Below are 20,556 nucleotides of genomic sequence, written 5' to 3'. Positions count from 1 at the left end.
GCAAACATTTCATGCTGCGTAAAAGGTCATTGGCTTCAATTTGCAAAATTGTTTGAATTTTTCTGCTTTGCAGTAAAGATTCATTTCATGTTCAGCAGCAATATGAAGGTGGGAGCCGAATCTCACTGTGATGCTCCACAAGAAAATTCATGAACTTGAAAATTGTCATGCTGTGTAAATGCCACTGATGTGCTACAGGTAGTTTGGCAATCACAGTATCTGCTCTTGGAATGTGGTGTGAATGGGCTGTGGTTAGAATGTCAGATTTGGAGCGAAATCACGGCTTGGGTCGCTGTACACACTCGCGTCAGAAATTAGTCACGCAGTAACTGGATCAGCACGATCAGGTTTGGTCGTCGCTAATCCGTCTCTGTCAGTATCCAGTTTCATTGATGATAAATGAGTCAATATATCACCTTACTCAGCCCGGCCTATTATCTCTCATCCACCTGTCTCTCTCTATCTCTCTCCATCTCTCTCTCTTTCATGTTACCTGCCAGGTTCAACATTCCACTTGGGACATCAGAAAAGATAGAGGGTTCTTCGGATACAGGGGAATTCCCACGATCGAGATATTCGCATACCACAGTCCATTATCAGGTACGTTGAATGATTGTGACATTGTGTTTGCCATTTAGGCATTTTGTGCTGTGCCATTTAGTAGATTGTGTACTATTTCACCTACTGTAAGTCACAATGACATTTCTGTTTGTCCTCCATTATCTCTCAACAGATTTTGATTCTAATTGATTCAAACCAGTGAAAAATTTGCTGCATAATTACGTTTTGTGTTGCAGAATGCCACACGAGCATCATGTCTCTGTTACAGCTTTTTTCTTAGAATTCCCCATGCTTGATACAATGATATCATAATAAATATGGTACATTGTTTAATATGATATAGGGTCATCCGATATCAGTCGGCCATTTGATTAATATCTTCATGTTATAGTAGATGATTCAAAACATTTTCTCACTAGCAGCAAATTCTGGGATGTTCTCCTGTATAAGAATCAATTTTTTTCCCTTTTCTATGGTAAGCAAATGATAGATGACAACAGACTTACAGCTGTACTTTCACTTATCCATGTATCAGATATAGAATCTTTGTAGTCAGGGAATAATCCTTGATGTCTTAGCCTCAGGTTCAGAAACGTTTTGTCTGAGGCCGTAACTCGAGACATGAAGTCAAGGAACTTATATAACCTCCTGCAATTGCATTTCAAACCCTTCAGATGGAACAGTTAATGTGTTCCCTCACTCCCGAACATCATGTACTTAGTACAAAAGTAAAATTATGTGACAACACAGGTATTTATATTTTCAGTGTAAGAAAATCCAAAAGCCTCTTTCATTTATCTATACTTGAGAATTGCGTGTTGACAATGTTATTAAATTTTGTTCCCATAGGATGACTTTCTCATGTTTGGTGGCTCACTCCACGGGAGGTCATTGTCCGATGAGCTGTGGTCATTCAACCATTCGTCGCGGACGTGGTCAAAACTGACCAATGGCTTCTACTCCCTGGAGGGACACAGCGCACACGTCGTGGACGATGTCATGATCGTCATCTTCGGATACAGTCCCGTCTACGGCTACCTCAACTCTGTTCAGGAGTACAATATAAGTAAGCCTCTCCCTGAGTCCCAGAAAGTTGTAGCACTTTTTAATTTCTTCTTATACTTAAAATTAAGAGCTCATTGACCTAGAATTCAGGGGTGGTATTCTGAAAATCTTCCTAAGTTTCTTCCTAAGTTTCTTCCTAAGTCAGAAACTTAGGAAGTGCCTAGGAAAGACAAAATTGGTATTCTGAAATTTCTTCCTAGGCACTTCTTAATGCAAATTAGGCCATCCTTATTCCCGCCCACGTCCTTTCCTAAGCCAATACGAAATGCCGTATCATAAGGAACTAACCGATGTCTGCCAATGACAATCGCATATTACTATGACGTTACGTCAAATACACGAGGGCGCGGCATGTCCCCTTTCTCACGCTCATTTCGCGCATCAAAGTACATGTGCGCGCAATGACTGACAAGCGCGCCTATCACGATGCTTGCAGTTTGCTATTCTTAACAACGTACTTAGGACAGGGGTGGAGCTTTCCTAAATATTTTCCTAAAATTCTTTCCTAAGTGCATTCTAGAATACCAACTTCTTCCTAAGTCAGAAATTTGCATATTCCCGCCCCCTTCCTAAGTTTCTTCCTAAGTCTACTTAGGAAGAAACTTAGGAAGATTTTCAGAATACCACTTAGGAAAAAATCCTGACTTAGGAAGAAATTTCTTCCTAGGAAGGATTTCAGAATACCACCCCAGGAGTCTGCCATTGGATGGGGCGATGTTCATCTCCATTTACGTTACAGAGATTGACGATACAAATCTAGTTGACAGGTCAATCAATTTGTCAGCTACTACGTAACTGTTACATACAATATGCACGCACAAGATTGCGCGACTAGCAGGAAAGCAAATGTTTTCTTTGAAGGATCCGTGTGTAGTAGGCTGAACCAGCCAGGAACAAGGGCAGACTGAATCAAGAAACAAAACTGATATTGATGTTATTTCGACCATTTTCGAGACATCGGACAAAATGGTTTTATTCTGGCATTTGGAACATGGCAGATTTGTAAGCTGGGGTCCATGCAACAGTGCCCTCTCTAATCCTGGGTTCGTTTCCCGTTAAATTCTGGTGATCAGACAGTGCAGGTTTAGATATACATATTTTTCCCACATCATGTGGATAGCTTGAGCCATTTCAAGAGCACATTTCAATTCAGAGTGTATTTTGCTTTCTGTAGTTGTTAGATCAATCATCTTCGTTGACCATAACCCACTATCCTCTTTCCCTATTGAATCAGAGTGGTACTTATTGCATCTTTGCTGCTGCCTTTCGTCATGTTTGTGTATCTACAGCATCTGGCATATGGTCTCTGGTCTCTGCAAGAGGGTCACCGGTCAAGGGTGCATATGGTCACTCCAGCGTGTACGACCCGGTCAGCCAGAAGATCTACATCCATGGCGGCTATAAACTCCGCACGACAGAGCACATGCTGTCGGACGACACATACAGCTATAACATAGTCACAAAGTCATGGTACATTTGTAGGTCCAAGTTGGCCTTTTCTTTACATTATGAAATGTTCTGTTGTATACAATATAGATGTAGACATAGATGGAATAACTTGCATGAGTAGAGCCATTTGTCGTAAAACCTGGTGTGAGGACAATTGGCACTGAAATCTGGAACACAGCTCTACATTTATCCAGTAAAAGTAAACAAACAAAAAATAGGTTAACATTATTGGAGGCCAGAGAAAAATTCATATCAAGTTTTATTGGTTAAATGTGCTCCAGTGCTGATGCTGTGCCAAAAATATTCAAGGTCTTTGAAATGCAGAGTTAACTATTTTCTTATCACCACCAGTTCCAATGCCTTTGACAGCAGGTAACAAATGTGTGAAAGGAGTGCAAAAATATGTCTTTGGAATGTATCCGAAGTAGCAAATTGCACAGCAATCAAACTATTACTTCATGATGTGTGACTACAGGCAGGGTAAATGGGTGTGGTAGCCACAAGACTAACTCAAAACCGATAATCCACATGATAATGTGCCATGTGCATGATAGAGATCAGCACACAATTCATGGTTTACAGACCTTTCTGGCTTGTGTATGGGCAAGTCTCTTCTCTAGAGTTCTCCTTTTGGAAGATTTATCCCTCCCCCCCCCCCCCCATTTTCTGCTCGGAAAGCTCTCGCTGTTGAACTGACATCGAGATATTTGCAAGGACCCAGCATTTGCTTTTGAGACAGATATCAAATCAAAGCTCTCAGATGTACTTATAAACACAGAGGACTTTATTTTTCAGAGGTTAGTTCTTCTTAGATATCAGTAAATCTAGTTTTCATGCTATAAAAGATCAATGTTGTAGGCTTTTTTCCCCACACACTCCGTAGCTCTTGGCTGTATGTCTGTGAGGAGACATGCTTTATCATGGTATGTGATGCTCACGTTGTTCGTGAATTTGTCTAGGATGATCCTGCAACACAGTGAGGAGCCCAGATTCCTCCACTCGGCAGTCATCCTGAACGGGCTGATGCTCATCTTTGGGGGAAACACCCACACGGACGCCTCACAGTCCACCGGAGCCAAGTGTTACTCTAGTGACTTTCTGGCCTACAACATTGGTGAGCCGAGATCAGTCACCTCCATCTGCATAACTTCCAAACCATTGCCCCTGCGATCCTAATAACACGTCCCAGATGTAACTTTGACCATTTTGTTGAAGACAGGACTTAAAGATATACATCAACACACTTCCCCCCCCTCAAAAACAAAAAACAAAACGCAAAACCAGACAATGATTAAAAAGAAATAAAATTGAATAAACAGATAATGATAAAAAATGAAATAAAATGAGATAAACAAATAAAAAATCAGTATTTTCTTACACTGCAGTGGACTTAAGTGTTATTTTGTTCTCTTTTTTTTTTTTGATCTTCCTGCCATTAATAACTACTAAAATGACTCCAATCAAAGAAAAGAAGTATACATATTGCATAGAGAGTTAGGAAAATGTTATCATATTCACACATTAATGTCTAGACACCCATTTGCCTGGGAAAAGTGTCATCAGATCTGAAAGACACTTGCAACTGACCCATATATGGGTGTGATTCTGCTGAAGATCCCCGCATTATCTTGTGTGAAGAGTCTCTGATTTCGCCATCAGATTATTGTTCCGGCACCATATATCTATTATGTCGGCATGCTCCCTCTTGACTTCCTGTGTGGCTAGTAGGAATGTCTGCGCTTCAGCTTGAACTGGAAATCAACCTGCCAAATAATTATACAACTTCCTCCCACCCCGTTCAAGTAGGACACAAATGAAATTGTATGTTTTGAAAACAACTGTCAGGGTTATTTAATCATCATTCACTTATTTGTCATAATAGTGTTGTAGAAACATCTTAGAAGTGCATGAACGCAACAATTCTGCTTCAAAGCAGTTTGCAGGAAAACGAAGCCAAGAGGCAAGTTGTACCTTGTCGCAACCACTTGCGCAATCTTAGGCGGGATATAAAAACAGCCTTCAAGAGCGGGAATCACTATTCCATGATGGAATCATGATATCAAGCCATTTTGTTTTTTATGTTCCAGCAAAATTGGTGACTGCTGTTGTCAGGGTATGTCAAGTGCTAAATTTCTGTTAAAGTATTTGTGTGTGTATGTGTGTATTTGTGTGTTTGATAGATTAAACTGCATTTGACAAGTGTGAGAGAATGGGACACATGAATACAGCCCTTTCTCTCCCAAGAAAAAAAAAAACAGAAAAGAAAAAAATCTAGTAAAATTCCACTCGCTCTGTGCTTGATGTCATTCTCATGAATGCATCAATGATAGGTTAATGATATGCAAGCTTGTCTTTCAAGTTGTTTGTGTAGTGTGATTACGTTTCTGTGCATTTTCTTTATCCTGTGATGCCCACAGAGTGCGGGAGTTGGGAATTCATGGACCTGAGCTCAGGACTGTACAACGAGGTGTCCCGTTTTGGCCACTCGTCGTTTGTGTATCAGGGATCCATGTGGATATACAGTGGTTACAATGGGCTTCTAACCACCAGTGCCTTACACTACATCCCAGGTAAAAGATCACCCCGCTTTCGAGACTCTGTTGAAACAGTCAGTAGAGCTGTTCATAGTTCATAGGGCCGTGCATTGTTTTTAAGATTACAACTGTGTAACTTAGCGTTGCCAGTTTTAAAGCTTAGAAGTGCATCATCTGTAGTGCTACCAGTTTTGCTGATACTGTGTAAGGCGAAGCTATTGAAGAAATCGTAGTTGCAAATGACCCCTGAATGCTCAATTGAAAGAAGGATAAATTGTTCGCCACCAGATGTGCTATACTCACTTGTTCCCTTAGACTGTGGTATTATTGTAAATAGTTCATCAAACAGTTCATTAGCATGGTGATCTTTGTTCATAGATGTCTTGATAAGGATAGCATAATTGCCACGATTTTCAAAACTTTCAGAGCTTTTTTTTCATCCATGTGAATATCAACTTTCCATGTTTGAATCTTGTTTCAGTACCCACTGCTACAGAAAGGAGCAGACATTTGAAATTCATGGTGATTGACTAGGATACATCACAAATAGCAACAGAAACTTCCCAATTTTGCATGTATTAAATGAAATTCAAATAAAGAATATCAAAAAAATGTTTGATTCATGTCAGTGAGTTCTGGGATGGTCCTGCTCGTTGGTTTATCATTTCCATAACTTTGAATTTGCCGAGGTTGTACACTGTTTGCAAACTAACCTCTCTTTCTGAGGCACTCTCGGTTGCGCTCTTACTTTCGCTGGCTTCCTGTCTGACTCATACAGAGATAGAGTTGGTTTCAAAAGAGAACAATTTTTTGTGAGACGGAAGTGTAAGAATCCACCTCCACATTGTTAAAAATCAACCTGTACTCCTTGAAATACATAAGATTGGCGGTATTTGTCTAGCTACAGTTCGTGTTTCAGCTGGACCATGCATGGTTGTATACCTCTCTTTAATCTCTTCTACAGCAGCCCTCCTTCCTCTTGGCAGATACCGCACCAAAGTTTGTTGACTCCTGTTGTTGTTGTTTTTTATCTTCATTTGTTTTATTTTTGTTTTCTTTTATTTTTACCATATGTGTGTTACCATGTGTTATCCCGATCCATATCTCGCACATTGCAGGGAATTGTTCTGTTATCACTAATTCTTCCGAGTGCATGGAGGGACTGCCTGGCCTGTGGTGTGGCTGGGATGTTGCCAGAAACAGCTGCGTGCTGGCCAACTCGGTGCCGGGACTTGCCGGCAACAAGTCCATTTGCCCCGAGGACAACAGTGAGTGCATACTTAATCATTCCAACTTTGACACTTGAGCAAGAAATCTTCTGGGTTGCCTAAGCAAGGCATCAGTGACAACATGAAACGAAAGAACTTGACAACATGAACCTAAAGAATTTAACGACTGACATAAACCTAATTAGATAATTGCATTTAACTGTATCTGCAGTGTAACTGAGAGTTTATGTCATGTTTTGCACTGTTTGTACTCCACACATATAAGAGTCGTTGGTGGCATCTCTGCTGTTTTAGAGCAAAAATATGCCTTTTCACCGAGACGTCCATTTTTAATCAGAAAAGCTGTTTGCCTGGATGTCATGCTTTTTGTGTATTGTCTGGATTGTAAGTTACCATACTTGATGAGGATGCATCCCAGCTTAGCCGTGTCATATTTCTCAACGAGAGTGATAATCCTTTCTCGCCCTCCAGGTCAGCGCTGCAACCCAATCACCTCCTGCAAGATGTGTGTCGAGACACCCGGCTGCGGGTGGTGTAATGGCAACTGCAGCAGTCAATGTACCGATGAGGTGACGACCATTTCATTGAAGCTATGCATTAGCTCGTATACCTGATATGCTAAGCCATCATATCGTCCCTTTGGTGATAAGACCTCGTACCTCAGTTGGTATATTACAAAACCACCTAACTCAATTTTGATTATTAAAGAGACTGATTTGAGTCTTAAAATGATACAATTCTTGATGTAATCCAAAATAATGTTTCTGCATCATTTGATATCGACATTGAAGCTATTATCAAAAACTGTAGCAAAAATGAAAAAGTTTTTCGCCCCCCTGAAAGTTTATGATTTTGAGATTTGAGGTCTTGTCACCTCAGTGATGATGTATGGCTGCTCTTACCTAAAATGATTAGTACGCCAAATGACTTTCTACACAGATATCGCACTACCTTTAAGTATGAAGTATGTATGTTCCAGAAATCAGAAACAGCAATATCAGTATTTCACCTGCACATAGATTTTACTGAGTTTTTTTAGTAAATGTGTGATCACTGCATATTAAGAGACAAATTATGGATAGGTATGGAGAATAACCTCCACTAGTTGGTTAATTTGATGAGAAGTAAAGAATTTCATTAAAATGTAGAGGAATTACTCTCATCCGGAATAGGCAAGCCACCTCCATGGTGAAGTGTCTAGATATCCTCTGATGTCTAATCAACCAACGCTTAGTGTCGTGGGCGTTAAATCCAGGGATTCTTGTGGTGTTACAAATCGCAATCATAATCAGTGCTGTAGATTTACTTTTTAATCCCATGCTTAATGTGGATCTGCACCCGTATTAATGTACGTGTAAATACATGCTCTTAGCATCAGAGAGAATAGGCCAAAAAAAAAAGCAGGAGTTCAAGAGCAGGGGAATTACATGGAAAGCAGATATGACTGCATGAAATATGACATATTATTGGCATCATTGTTATGATTGTTGTTTTATATTTAGTAGTAGTAGTAGTAGTAGTAGTAGTAGTAGTAGTAGTAGTAGTGGTAGTTGTAGTAGTATAGTAGTAGTAGTAGAAGTAGTAGTAGTAGTAGTAGTAGTAGTAGTAGTAGTAGTAGTAGTAGTAGTAGTAGTAGTAGTAGAAGTAGTAATAGTATTAGTATGGTAGTGGTTGTGGTTGTGGTCGTGGTAACGGTAATGGTAATGGTAATGGTAATGGTGGTGGTGGTGATGGTTATCATCATTATCATCATCATCATCATCATCATCATTTTCACTGTTCTGATTATAAGAAATGATACAAACGCAGCGTCATTAGATGTTGAAATTACAAGTGGTTCTTCACTGTCAGGTGTCAAGTCGGGAGTGTAGCGAGGTGCAGTGCTCGGTCCATACAAGCTGCCGTGTGTGCAATAGCAAAGAGGGTTGCCAGTGGAAATCAAACGTAGGGTGTCAGGCATCCTCCTCGTCAGGTGAGAGAAAGATTATGACCTTTTGATTTGATTTGTCAGCCTTTTGATTTGAAGAAATGCAGCATTTAGCGTCATGAAGAGAGAAAGAAAATCATAGAATTATTACTTTTCCTTCCCTTTTTTATTTGGGGGGGGATTTAAATGAGCTTAAGTTATTGGTTACTTATAATTGAGATGCAAGCTATTAATCAATGCATTAATGTTAGGTTACATTTTAATCTTTCACTGGCAGTTGGTTATAGCTTTTATGCATATATATATTATTATATATGATATATTTATAATTACATAAAATGCTTTGCAAACTCTGTTATCTCTTTGACCTTGTTGTATTGCAACCCCCCCCCCCCAAAAAAAAAACAAAAACAAAAAAAACACCACAGGAATTTGTGGTAAAAAAGATATAATGTAATGTATATATATATATATATGTTTTATTGCAAAACAAGTTAATTCCATTCTTAAATTGAGATATTTGCAAGTAAAACTGCTTAACGACAAAGAAAATAATAAAAATGTTGGACATTTTCAATCATAACTTCAAAAGTGTGGTACAACTAAAGGTTCTATTTTACTGTATCGTGATGATGGACTTACTTTAAAAAGTTTAGAAATTTCGCTCAGCCCATTTTGCGATCAAACTCTACATTATTATTTGTGTATTGCGAGTATATCATGGGAGTGCCAAGTTAAGTGAAATGAGGATTCAGCGGGAAGTATTGGCTTTGTTGCCTTCGCAGATGACCCGGTGTCCTGCGACGATCCCTGTGAGAACTACAGCGACTGCGCCAGCTGCCTGCCCAAGTCCAACAGCCAGTGCATGTGGTGCGCCAGTCAGCAGCGCTGCATCGAGTCCAACTCCTACATGACCTCCTTCCCCTACGGACTGTGCCTGGAGTGGAGGACCAGCGTGGAGGGTTGTCCCAGTGAGTCGTCCGTCTGTGTTCCCCCCCCCCCCCACCCCCAGCTAGCCCGTACTGGTCATCTGTCCTTAAGTCACCCTCTTCTTTGTCTGTAGCCTCCTTTCACTCACCCCCTCACTCCTAGTTATGCTCGTCCAAGTGAATGCATCATTCACCACCCCAACCCCATACTGTAAAAGTGGAAATTCTCGCTCATTTTGTGCAAAAATGAAACTAGTGCAAAAGTAAAACCAGCAAATAATTGTTCTTGTTATATGTACAGTCAATCCTGTCTATAGCGGCCACCCAAGGGAGACGAAAAAAGTCGCCATTGTAGAAAGGTGGCCGCTATAGACATGGTCTTTGACCTGATTTTTCTATTGGGGGGAATTGAGTTTTGTTGGTTGTATATGACAGCAGGTGCCCCCTATAGACAGGTTGTCACTATGGCAGGTTTGACCGTAATATTGTTTTATTTATTGATATTTGTTTACATTTCATATCTTTTATCACAAGGTAGGTATATTGAAGGGGTATAACTGTTGTGGAATTTATAGTTTTGTTCATGTTCACTAGTCTTACAGCATGATACAATTTTTTGCTGTAATGCGGACCAGTTACTTTTGCTGTAAAATGTGCGGTCAAACCCCTTAACTGCCGCGGCAGCACTCAGTCTTCCGAAGTGCTGGCTCCATTGCCGTGACCGCACGCGAAATCAAAATCATGCAAAATTCATCTTGCCGGGCTGAGCGTAAAAATTTGCTCGAGCAAAACTCTCCGCCTTAACAGTACTCCCACTCTGAAAAAACAAAACAAAAACCAAAACAAAATGATGAACCCATGATATTGGTAAACTCAACAGTCCTTACTTGTGCTGAACTGACCCCTACACCCCCCCAAAAAAAAAAAAAAAAAATGAAGGAGAACATATTTTTCACATAACTGCAATCAATCACTGCCTCCCATGTGAGTCCCCCTTTTCATGAAAAATTAAACGTGTAGAGGAAGGATTAGACTGGGAGGGGGAGAGCATGCAGAAATGTATGAGTCATCTCCTGTCACCCCCTGCTGTAAATATTTTGTTTCATTTTTTTTTTTCTGAGTTGACCAAGCTGATGTGGCCGTAGCCTAATGTAACATGTATGAAATTATTGTCATGGACAAAAGATATATTGTGATGGTGTCAAATAAGTAGTACAGGGCTCAGATTGGGTTTAGACTGTGACGTATCTTATTGTCACACTTGTCAAATTGCAAGTTCAAACATTTTGGTGAAAATAGTAACACTTTATATGTCAACAACTGGGAGCTGCTCTCACCAGTTGAGAAACAGTAATAAGCAAACACCTTTGTGTACTTGACATAACTTCGGTGGGACATTATTACATGAACATTTCCCAGTCATGTTATTTTCTACATCATGTATTTGAACCCCCACCCACCAAAAAAAAAAAAAAATTTGATTCAAAAGTAGCTCTTGTTACCAAACCATTCCAGGGGGGAAGTTGGCTATTACAAACGATAATTACATATATAATCGTCATTCCGTTGCTGAAATGTCACAACTTCCGATAAGAAAAAATTCGGGAAACAATGTGAATTTCATGAAGGTGTGATGATAATGCGACAGGTTCTTGCGCCGACCACCTCACATGTGGGGACTGCGAGGCGGACCCGGCGTGCGGTTGGTGCGACTCGGGCATGCGGACCGGCCTCGGGACCTGCATGGAAGGTAGCTACACGGGACCCATCAACGTCGAAGGCCCAGAGCCGGTCCTGGACTACAATCTGTGCCCCGCCAGCAACTGGTACTTTGTCCAGTGCCCATGTGAGTTGTGTCTCAGAACTTTGCCTCTGCCCCGTCAATTCCAACTGATGCCTGTATTATCCTTTTCTGTCTAAAAGGTTTCTCAGGGTGTAAATGTAAGTAAATTATATAATGTTTTACTAAAAGATCAACATAACTTTCTTTTAAGGCCACATGTGATGCTGTGAGACCACAGGGGATAATATAGAAAATGTCCTATAAATTGAAATACATAATGATGCACATTTGTCCTTATAGTACCACTTGAAATTTGCTCAAAATTTGTTTTTGGCATATACAATATACTGTTAAAGCCTTTGTAGCTTTCCCCTTTTCATACAGCGTATGTGCTGCTCATGTAATCTCTGAGATGTAATATTCTGTATGAAATGCAATATTATTTATTGTTCATTGTTCCAAAGTTTGTATATGTAAATATATGCAAATTATAGCAATAAGCAGCATTAAACTGAAGTGGCTGTTTCAAATTATATGACTGTACGTAAAATATTCAGTTCATTACACTTCTGCTCAAAGCAAGCTAGGCATTCATAGCTTGGTTTATCAAAGTGTTCCTTTATAATTTTTGTAGCAGTGTGTTAGGCATTGTTCTGTACATTTTCTTTCTTGTAGTGCTCATTGTCATTTCTTTCAACTATGTGTGACAATTTGCTTGTGCATGGTTTGACACCTTGCCTTTACCATTATGCATGTCCTTCACCTGCACTGTATGTTCTCTCTCCTCCCTCTTGCACTTTGTGAATGTGACCTTTGACCTTTGCATTGGTGTATTGCTGAATGAGTTTGAATTTGTCAATCACCGTCTTGGCATTTGTCAAGACGTCCTCTTATATAATGCTTTATGAGTCGTGGATCGAGGAACTCTATATTCCCAAATATTTTGCAAAACAGTTCTTGCGCAAAGCTCTTCAAAATGATAATGTTTTGGTGCCTTGCCTCTACTGTGAAGATTGATTTCCTATATGTGTATGTACAGAAGTGCAGCAATAATGCAGTCATCGATAAATTGTGATGGATGACCATACAGCATAGTTTTAAGCATCAATGATATATTTCCAACCATGGTAAAGTCCCTGACCCATGTCAAAAAGATTAGTGTGTGACTGGTTTTGAAATCCCTTCATATACAGCTGTTTAATAACAAGCATGCCACCTTAAAGCGGAATTCAAGAGTTGTTTCGAGCACATAATAATGGTGCACATTCAAAACCTTTTGAATCTAGTTATCAAGTATCCAAAGTCAATCACACCATATTTACGTCATTTACTTCTGGCATGCTTTCCGCGGTCAAAGTTTTGTGAGCATGCATCGGAATGTGCTGCCTTGAATAATAAGACGACATTTCGGCTTTTCCTGGAGGTCCATGTGCATTGTGTACACATAGTGTTTTGGCAGGAGTGAAAATAGGTCCTTTTTAACATGCAATAAATTCAGGCAATAAATCGAAAAGAGCATGTATCAAAAGCCATCTTAGCACTGCATACATCCTCCAGTGTTCTTACCAAAATGGGTATATCTATTAAAAAGTGGAATGTTTTATGAACATTTTGTGAGTGTGTGTGTGTGTGTGTGTGGTTGTGTGTCTGTCTTTCTGGGGTATGTGTGTTTGTGATGAACTTCAAATCTTTTTCGGCCATATAGTTTCTCAAGAATGTTGAGTTGTCACTCTCACCTTTCACCTCAGTATCCTTTGTCTTGTCTTTGTCCGAATCTGCACTGCCCTTATTTTGTTCTCATTGCTTATAAGTTTAGTGACACAGCAAGTTCATTACATTATATATTCTTTTTTAATTTTTTATTGTGTTTTTCATTTTGATTATCATTTGAGCTCATGGTAGGAAATTTCATTTTACCAGTTTCGCTGTTTCAACTCATGATTTCATATGATTTCTCTTTTTTATGTTCACAGTATTTTAAATATCTGAATGTTTGTTATTAGCTGCTGAAGATATTTTTCTTTTTCTCGTTTTTGTTCTTACCGTACCTCTAATTTCCTCCTTCCTCATGGATACCGCTCTCCCTTCGTTCGACCGTTGGTCCGACGACTGTTGGTCCGACCTTCGTCATTTGTAACCCCCTGTTGGATTGAATGAATCCCGTAGCATGCCAGTGCAATGGTCACAGTCAATGCCCGCAAAATTCGTCTGAGTGTGGCTTATGTGAAGACTTCACCCAAGGTGCGAAAACTCAACAGCTTCTTACCTCTTTTTTTTTTTTCCAGTTTGTTGTCTTCTCTGTGAAAACTGTCTGTCTGTCTGTCTGTGTCCAGCAAGTAAGACCACTCCCCATTTTTTAGCTCAATTTCTCATTCTGGCAGCTTGCGTGATCACGGCTCGTCGAGAACAGATACACATGTCACGGTCTATCCTGTGTGATGTCGTAACAAAACACTGTCAAATTGTCTGTATCAGCTGAAATAGCAGCTGGTGTCTTCTACAGTCATGTGCTATTTTATACAAGATAGGTTGCTACATACAGTATTGATTATGAAACATTTTTTTTTTTCTTTTTGGTGGAGGGGGGGGGGGCTGCATGTACTGTAAGGAGACATGCTTGATGTATTTTACAATACAACAGTGAACTGGTTGCTAATTACAACGTGTTCTACTACATGTATAACCCTAAAAGCTCCACCCAGCTCCCTCCTCTGCAAAAATCAGTGTGTGTGTTGTGGGGGGGGGGGGGGGAGCTATTCCTGATTTAAAATCTTGGCATTGTATGGGCAATATTTCAACAAATGGCAATTATTGATATGCTATTTAAACAAGATTGTATCCTTTTGTTAAGGCAACCGTTGTGTGTGTACTGAGGAGAGAAAAAAAAAAAATTGGGTATGCGTGGTTGAAAAGCCCACTGAAAGAATGAAAAGATGAGTTTTATTTGTCAGAAGGAGCCAAGATTTTGATGCCAGAAGAGAGATTGTTGCTGAACTATGGTGATGAGAGAAAAGTAAAAATGAAATGAGCTAAGTTGGATGTGTCTTCTTTTCTGAAGCAATGTGGAATCTGTTAGTCACATTAATCACATTAAAATGGATGAAGGAATTTGAAACATCCTGCATCATGCACAGCAGCCAAAAAAAATAAGCAGTAGTGGTAGCATGAAATTGATTCTTCTTGTTCAAAGTGCTCAAAGTTTCTAGGAAAGGGCATCCTCACATTATCAGCATTTCTACTTTCCTCTCATCTTGTCTTGGTTTACAGTATATGTCAGATCGTGAAACTGTTGGTGTTTCACATGTTCTTGCAAAACGCTTTTACCATTGTTTGTGGCATCAGTGAATTACAACATGGGAGATGGCAGTTGTTTTGTAGCAGATGATATGATTAGCCAAACATCATACGTGTGTGTATACCTAGTGACATAGTCTTGTGGTCATAAATTGCAAACATGATATGTGTTGATTTGTAGCCTTTCGTTCAGTCTTCCTCAGCCTTGGGCAACATTATCGAAAGTGTGTTGAAGCAATGTGCAGCCATGACTATTAGCTTTGCTTAGTACAAGGTGTGTATAGCTGTGTGTTTGTCGTGTGTGTTGTGTGCATGCATTTAAGTTACTGCCATGTGTACACCCGTTATCCACTTACCTACACTACCTCATAAAAGGCTATTATAATATCATGGATTCTTCAACAAAGAACCTTGTACTAGAAATTAGAAAGAGCTGTGACGTATCGTGACTTTGTTATGTGCATTACTAGCTGTTGAGTGGTAGTGTTGATTATTAAAAAAAATTGCAATCATTTTCAATTCTCTGTCATAGGGGCTATACTTTAGTCTAGCAGCTACAAGCATTAACTCATTAGCATCTGTACGTTTATGTGAATATTGAATATAACGCACTGTGTGAAGATTTCACATAGAGATGATGCATATGTACAGAAACTGAATGTATTTGAACATATACACACACACACACCCAAAAACTTGCATACGTGCATTGCCTTGAAACACATTTGATCACACACACACACGCCGACATGCACATATGCAAAAGCTGCATGATTGTAATAAGAGATCATATGTCAATATGATTGACAATTAAAGGGTGTGTATAGTTCTGGTTGAGGTGAGGATTTAGCTTTTTAATGTTTTGCGAGATATTTAGAAACCACTCTATGAGATGTCAAAGAGCATGCAATTCTAAGGGGTATCAAAAGTTTATTTGATGAAAATCGGTTTTGAAATGGCTGAGATATCCGAAAACAAGGTGAAACAAAGAGATCCTAATAAAAGGCATGGCCTGTCGCCTTTTATTATTATCACTTGTTTTGGATGTCTCAGCCATTTGAAAACCAATTTTCATCAAATAAATGTTGAATCCTTCTTAAAATTACATGCTCTACCATATTTCATAAGAGGTTTCTCCTTATCTTACTTATTAATGTTATAAACCTGAATCCGTACCTCAACCAGTACTGTACAGTCCCTTTAATGTCCCTTGTCGTTGAAATGTAAGATGGAGTTTAGAGTTTTGATAGATTCATTTCATCTCTTTCCTGTTCATAAGAGCCTCACTGAGGAACTCCCAGAATAATATTATCAGTGTTGTTGATGAAGCATGAATTAATATTGTGACTTTTCATTACTTATTAACCCTTCTGTTGTCAAAAAAGCACTGCAAGAAATAAATAAAAAAATTGTCTGTCTTATCTGTATAAAGGGGCAGGGCAACACCACAATATGTCTTTCACATTCGTGAGTGGGCATTCGAGCAAGGGCCGTGTACAATGAACAATTAAGTGCCAATTCCATTTTGCTTGCCCAATAGTTAGTTTTAGTTGCCCTTGGCACCTGGATTTGTAGTGCCCTAGAGGGGTATAAATTCATTGACAGATCAGAGTGGTTCATGGGATGTTTAACGATAAGGACTGAATTGAACCAATTTGGGTGTTTGTGATCGTAACTTTAAGGCCCCCGCCTTTATGCCCCCAAAAAATTGACCCAAGCTGATCTGCACCCATCTTGGAAACTCTTCCCCAAGCCTGGCATCCAATGATATGCATGTTAGTGAGAGTTAAGTGAGCTTTAGATCTGCAACACAAACATCAAAGGGGCATAGTCCCGGTAGTGTAGAGGGCGCTGTTGATGATACTGCCGATCACCGTTAGCATTGATACGAAGATTACTGAAGTTGAGCTGTCATCAAGAGTAAAGTGCGTAGCTGTTGCTGAGTAACGTTGCCTTCGTTGTCTTCTCTGCGCATCGCGCAGTCTGTAGTAATGCCAGGGTGCATGCATATGTGCTTGTTATTATGACATCACAAAAGAAGTTTGCTAAAGCTGTCATCCCCCTCAGCCGAATCATGAGCCGAACTGTGATCCGACCACTGACGACAGTGAATCGGACTTCTTCGGACTCGGGGAAGTGGGCCAAAGCGTAAGCGCTAAAGAGGAGTCGATAGCGTAGGTCTCTATAGGAAACTTGCGCCGTGCGCCCGCATACGCATTTGACTAAAACACCGGGACCATGCACCTTTAAGATGATGCTACAGCAATTGGCAAAAAAAGAAGAAAAAAAAGTGTGTTTTGCACATATGCAAGACAGCTGTTTCCATTGTCCAACCAGGGAGGCTGCATCATCTTAGCGTTCATGTCGCAGATCTAAAGCTTGTTGATATGAGTCATTGAGCTGATTTATGCTGTGATGCTAGAAGTTTAGGAATGTTGCTCTTGTGAAATAGCATGCTGCACCGTGTTTGAGTTCAGTTTGTTTTGGAATGAATGAAAGATACCTAGCCCTTAATGTGCCCCGTTTCCCCTATTCATTCACCTCCATCCTCCAGAATCCCATGGTGTGTATTTTTCAAGTGATGGGTATACAGTCATTTTCCATGCATATTGAACTGGTTGATTATATTGTACATTTGACCGATTCCAATGTTTTGGTAGTCCCTATAACAGCATTTCATTTTTTTTCTAGTTTTGCGTGGTAAGGATTCTTTTGCTGGCCTAAGCTACTATTACCTATCCAAAGTCTCCAAAGAAATTTGGCACTGGAGGATTAATGCCATGGAGCTGGTGAAAACTTTAGTGGGCACATTCAGGGTTAGGATGAGGATTGTTGGGATTTTTACTGAGCAAGGGAAGTGTCCACATAAGACTGTGTATAAAATGGGCTTTAGAATCTCTGCAATCTGATTGGTCAATTGTCATAAATTGATTTTTTACTGATCTACACTGAGCCATGCGTCCGGTAAAATCCAAACGCATGGCTCAAGTCTTGTATAGTGTTGTAGGTGTGCTGGATGCATGATGGGGAAAATGGTTGTATTTCATGAATTTACAGGCCCATTTTATAAAACAAATGGTGCACAGGCCTATTTCGTGGATCAGTGAGAATTGGATGCTCTTGTTTAACTTTGGAAACTGCCTAAAACCCACTCGCTGTGCTCGTTGGTTTCAACAGTTCCAAAGTTAAACTTGCGCATTCAATTCTCACCGATTCACTCTGTCCTGTGCATCATTTGTATAATGTTCCATTCTGTATTTTTATTGCACTTGGTGTAGTGGGAATGTTACTTTTAGCTGCATTGTGATTAGAAATAAAGTTTTTTTTTTTTTTGTGCAGTTGAGGCCATGTATTGTTGACAGACATGAGTATTGTACCAGTACCCTTCAGTGTTCAACATTTGTAAATTAATGTAGATCGATAATGGCAGCATGTTAGTTCAAAACCGTTTTCGAAAATGAATTCATTTTGTACCACATGTTCACAGACCTCAAGGTTCTTTTTTTTTTTTGTATCAAGAAATAACCCACAGTGGACAAGGTAATGGCAGATGTCTGTGCCAAGATTGTTTGCAACTCATCTTGATGGCATTATGCCACATTTTTGCCACATTTAAGAGAAAGACTAATGGAGGAATACTAGATGTAGATAAAGTACGTACCCAATACTACTTCATTTCTTTATAGGTCGAAACTCAACTTTCAAGTGGCATTGAGTCATGAAAGATTTTATGAGATGTAAACAATCTAGGAATAAAATGATATTCATTTAGAAAAAAAAAAGAATATTGGCCCTCTTTTTTTTCTGGATTGCCCCTCCTCTCCCCCCCCCCCCCCTCAAAAAAAAAAAAAAGAAAAAAAAAAGGAAAAAAAGACAGGTAAATATTGCATGGTAGTAGTTTGAATGGGCTGGATTATGTTTTCAACAGGTGATTCCTGCGAGACGTGCCAGCTAGGGTACTACGGTCGGCCCCAGAACGGCGGAGTGTGCTACCCTTGCAGCTGCAACGGCCACTCGGACGTCTGCGAACAGACCTCGGGCGAGTGCTACTGCAATGCCAAGGGGGTCAAAGGTCACACGTGTGACAGGTGATTAGCATGGCATCTTGTCATGTGACAAGCCATCTTTTACAAGTATTGAAATTGCTGTGGAAACAAGAAGTATGATTATGTACTTAAGATGGGAACAAAATTTTTACAGGTGAAGTAAAGTACCTGATGACATACCATGTGTGCATGCAGTTTTACTCATTTTGACCAATTCAGTCTTATCATATTTGTGTAATTTTTTTCTATTTGTGATAAAACATACATCTTTACTCCTGAGAGTGGCATGAAGAATTTAAGGCATTCTATTTTCTGTGTTATTTGAGTAATGTCTGCATACTTGAGTAATGCAGTCCAATATCCGATGGGATGTACTGTTTCACAGGTGAAGCTTTAGATAACCAGAAATTTATATTTTGTGTTGATATGGTCTAAAAATTGTTTTGTTGTGAAATGTTTGATGTGGCTCAGTTATACTTGTGAGTCATTGTGACATTGTGCCAGGTATTCCTCAAGTAAGCCTGTCGTTGATTTTTACACATCTTGGATGTGGTCAAGTGAAGGTTTGATAAGCGTTCTTCCTTATGTGAGCACGTAAAACTCTTAGGCCCGAATTAACAAAGGTGGTTTAAACCTGGTTTAAACCTAGACCATTGTACGAATCTAGACCTTGGTCTAAAATAAGCGTGAAATGGGCTTACTTATGACATGCGCGTCTCAATGGGCGTTAATTACTGGACGTCTGTTGGCGTACGCAATCTGTCATTTATCGTATTTACAACTGTATGCTGAAGAAATTTGCATAAACCATGGTTTAGATTAATTTGTAACACCGTCGTGAATTCAGGCCCATATGTTTTTATGTGTGTCTGGATTCCACAGATGTGACTCAAGCAGCAAGTACTATGGCAACCCCAAGGACGGGGGCTACTGTTACTGTGAGTATATCACACCAGTATCATTTTCTTCAATCCCCGACCCCACCCCTATAATGGGGAAAATATCAAATACCTGTATTATTTTTCTTTTTTTACCTCCGCCAAGGGAGGAGGTTATGTTTTCATTACCGTTTGTTTGTTTGTTTGTTTGTCTGTTGTGCAAAATAACTCAAAAAGTTGTGAACAGATTTGGATGAAACTTGCAGGAAAGGTTGAGAATTTTGGTAGTGATCCGCAAATTCTTATGGATTTTATGAAGGATTTTTGATATTTTGGCAGGTAGGGTCAATGAACTTAGAGCTCAAGTTGCGTATTTTTGCGGTTTTCATATGTGCACTGATCAAGTGCGTGCTCTAGTTTCTGCTAGAGCAAGGCGCGCTGCGCAGCTGAGGGTTGATGACATAACAAAAGCCTTCTATATTGGGAATTCAGGCAATTTTCAGCATGCATACGTATGGAAATCACAGATCTCTATGGAAGAACAAGATCAGTGGTGGAAATTAGCTGCTTGGCAGAGGTCTGCGCTCTCAGAGTGCTTTTCTAGTTTTCTATGATCTACTATGACTACCTGTATGTTAGCATTCATATCACTGTGATGTAAGTGTCATTTCGATTCAAGAAAATGTAAGGAAGAACTTGTGACGGTGAAAAAGTTGATTGGGCAGAACTTGCTTCAGCTTCTCACCAATTAAGAAGGTAGGACATAGTCAAAGTTGCACTTAGTCACACTTTAAAATAGTCACCTACTTGCACACACATTCACAGTGCCATGCTTGTGACAGCAGTGCTTTCTGCTCCTGT

The 20,556-nt window shown here is 39.7% G+C and overlaps 1 protein-coding gene across 1 annotated transcript in view; it reads left to right on the top strand.

Moving 5' to 3' along the window:
* LOC139726792 (attractin-like protein 1) overlaps positions 1-20,556 on the top strand; it is a 97,850-nt gene that overhangs the window by 53,476 nt on the left and 23,818 nt on the right. Inside the window, 13 exon segments of the mRNA XM_071637784.1 lie at positions 501-600; positions 1,411-1,627; positions 2,916-3,096; positions 4,035-4,189; positions 5,493-5,645; positions 6,728-6,877; positions 7,310-7,407; positions 8,690-8,810; positions 9,551-9,736; positions 11,343-11,540; positions 13,644-13,718; positions 18,700-18,859; positions 19,700-19,755. Of these exon segments, the coding sequence (XP_071493885.1) occupies positions 501-600; positions 1,411-1,627; positions 2,916-3,096; positions 4,035-4,189; positions 5,493-5,645; positions 6,728-6,877; positions 7,310-7,407; positions 8,690-8,810; positions 9,551-9,736; positions 11,343-11,540; positions 13,644-13,718; positions 18,700-18,859; positions 19,700-19,755 (1,850 nt within the window).

This window comes from Diadema antillarum, unplaced genomic scaffold, assembly GCF_040938485.1.
Source record: "Diadema antillarum isolate AM-2024a unplaced genomic scaffold, OU_Dant_1.0 seq00000098_RagTag, whole genome shotgun sequence".
NCBI classification, from domain to species: Eukaryota; Metazoa; Echinodermata; class Echinoidea; order Diadematoida; family Diadematidae; genus Diadema; species Diadema antillarum.
This window is presented reverse-complemented; position numbering and strand designations above follow the sequence as displayed.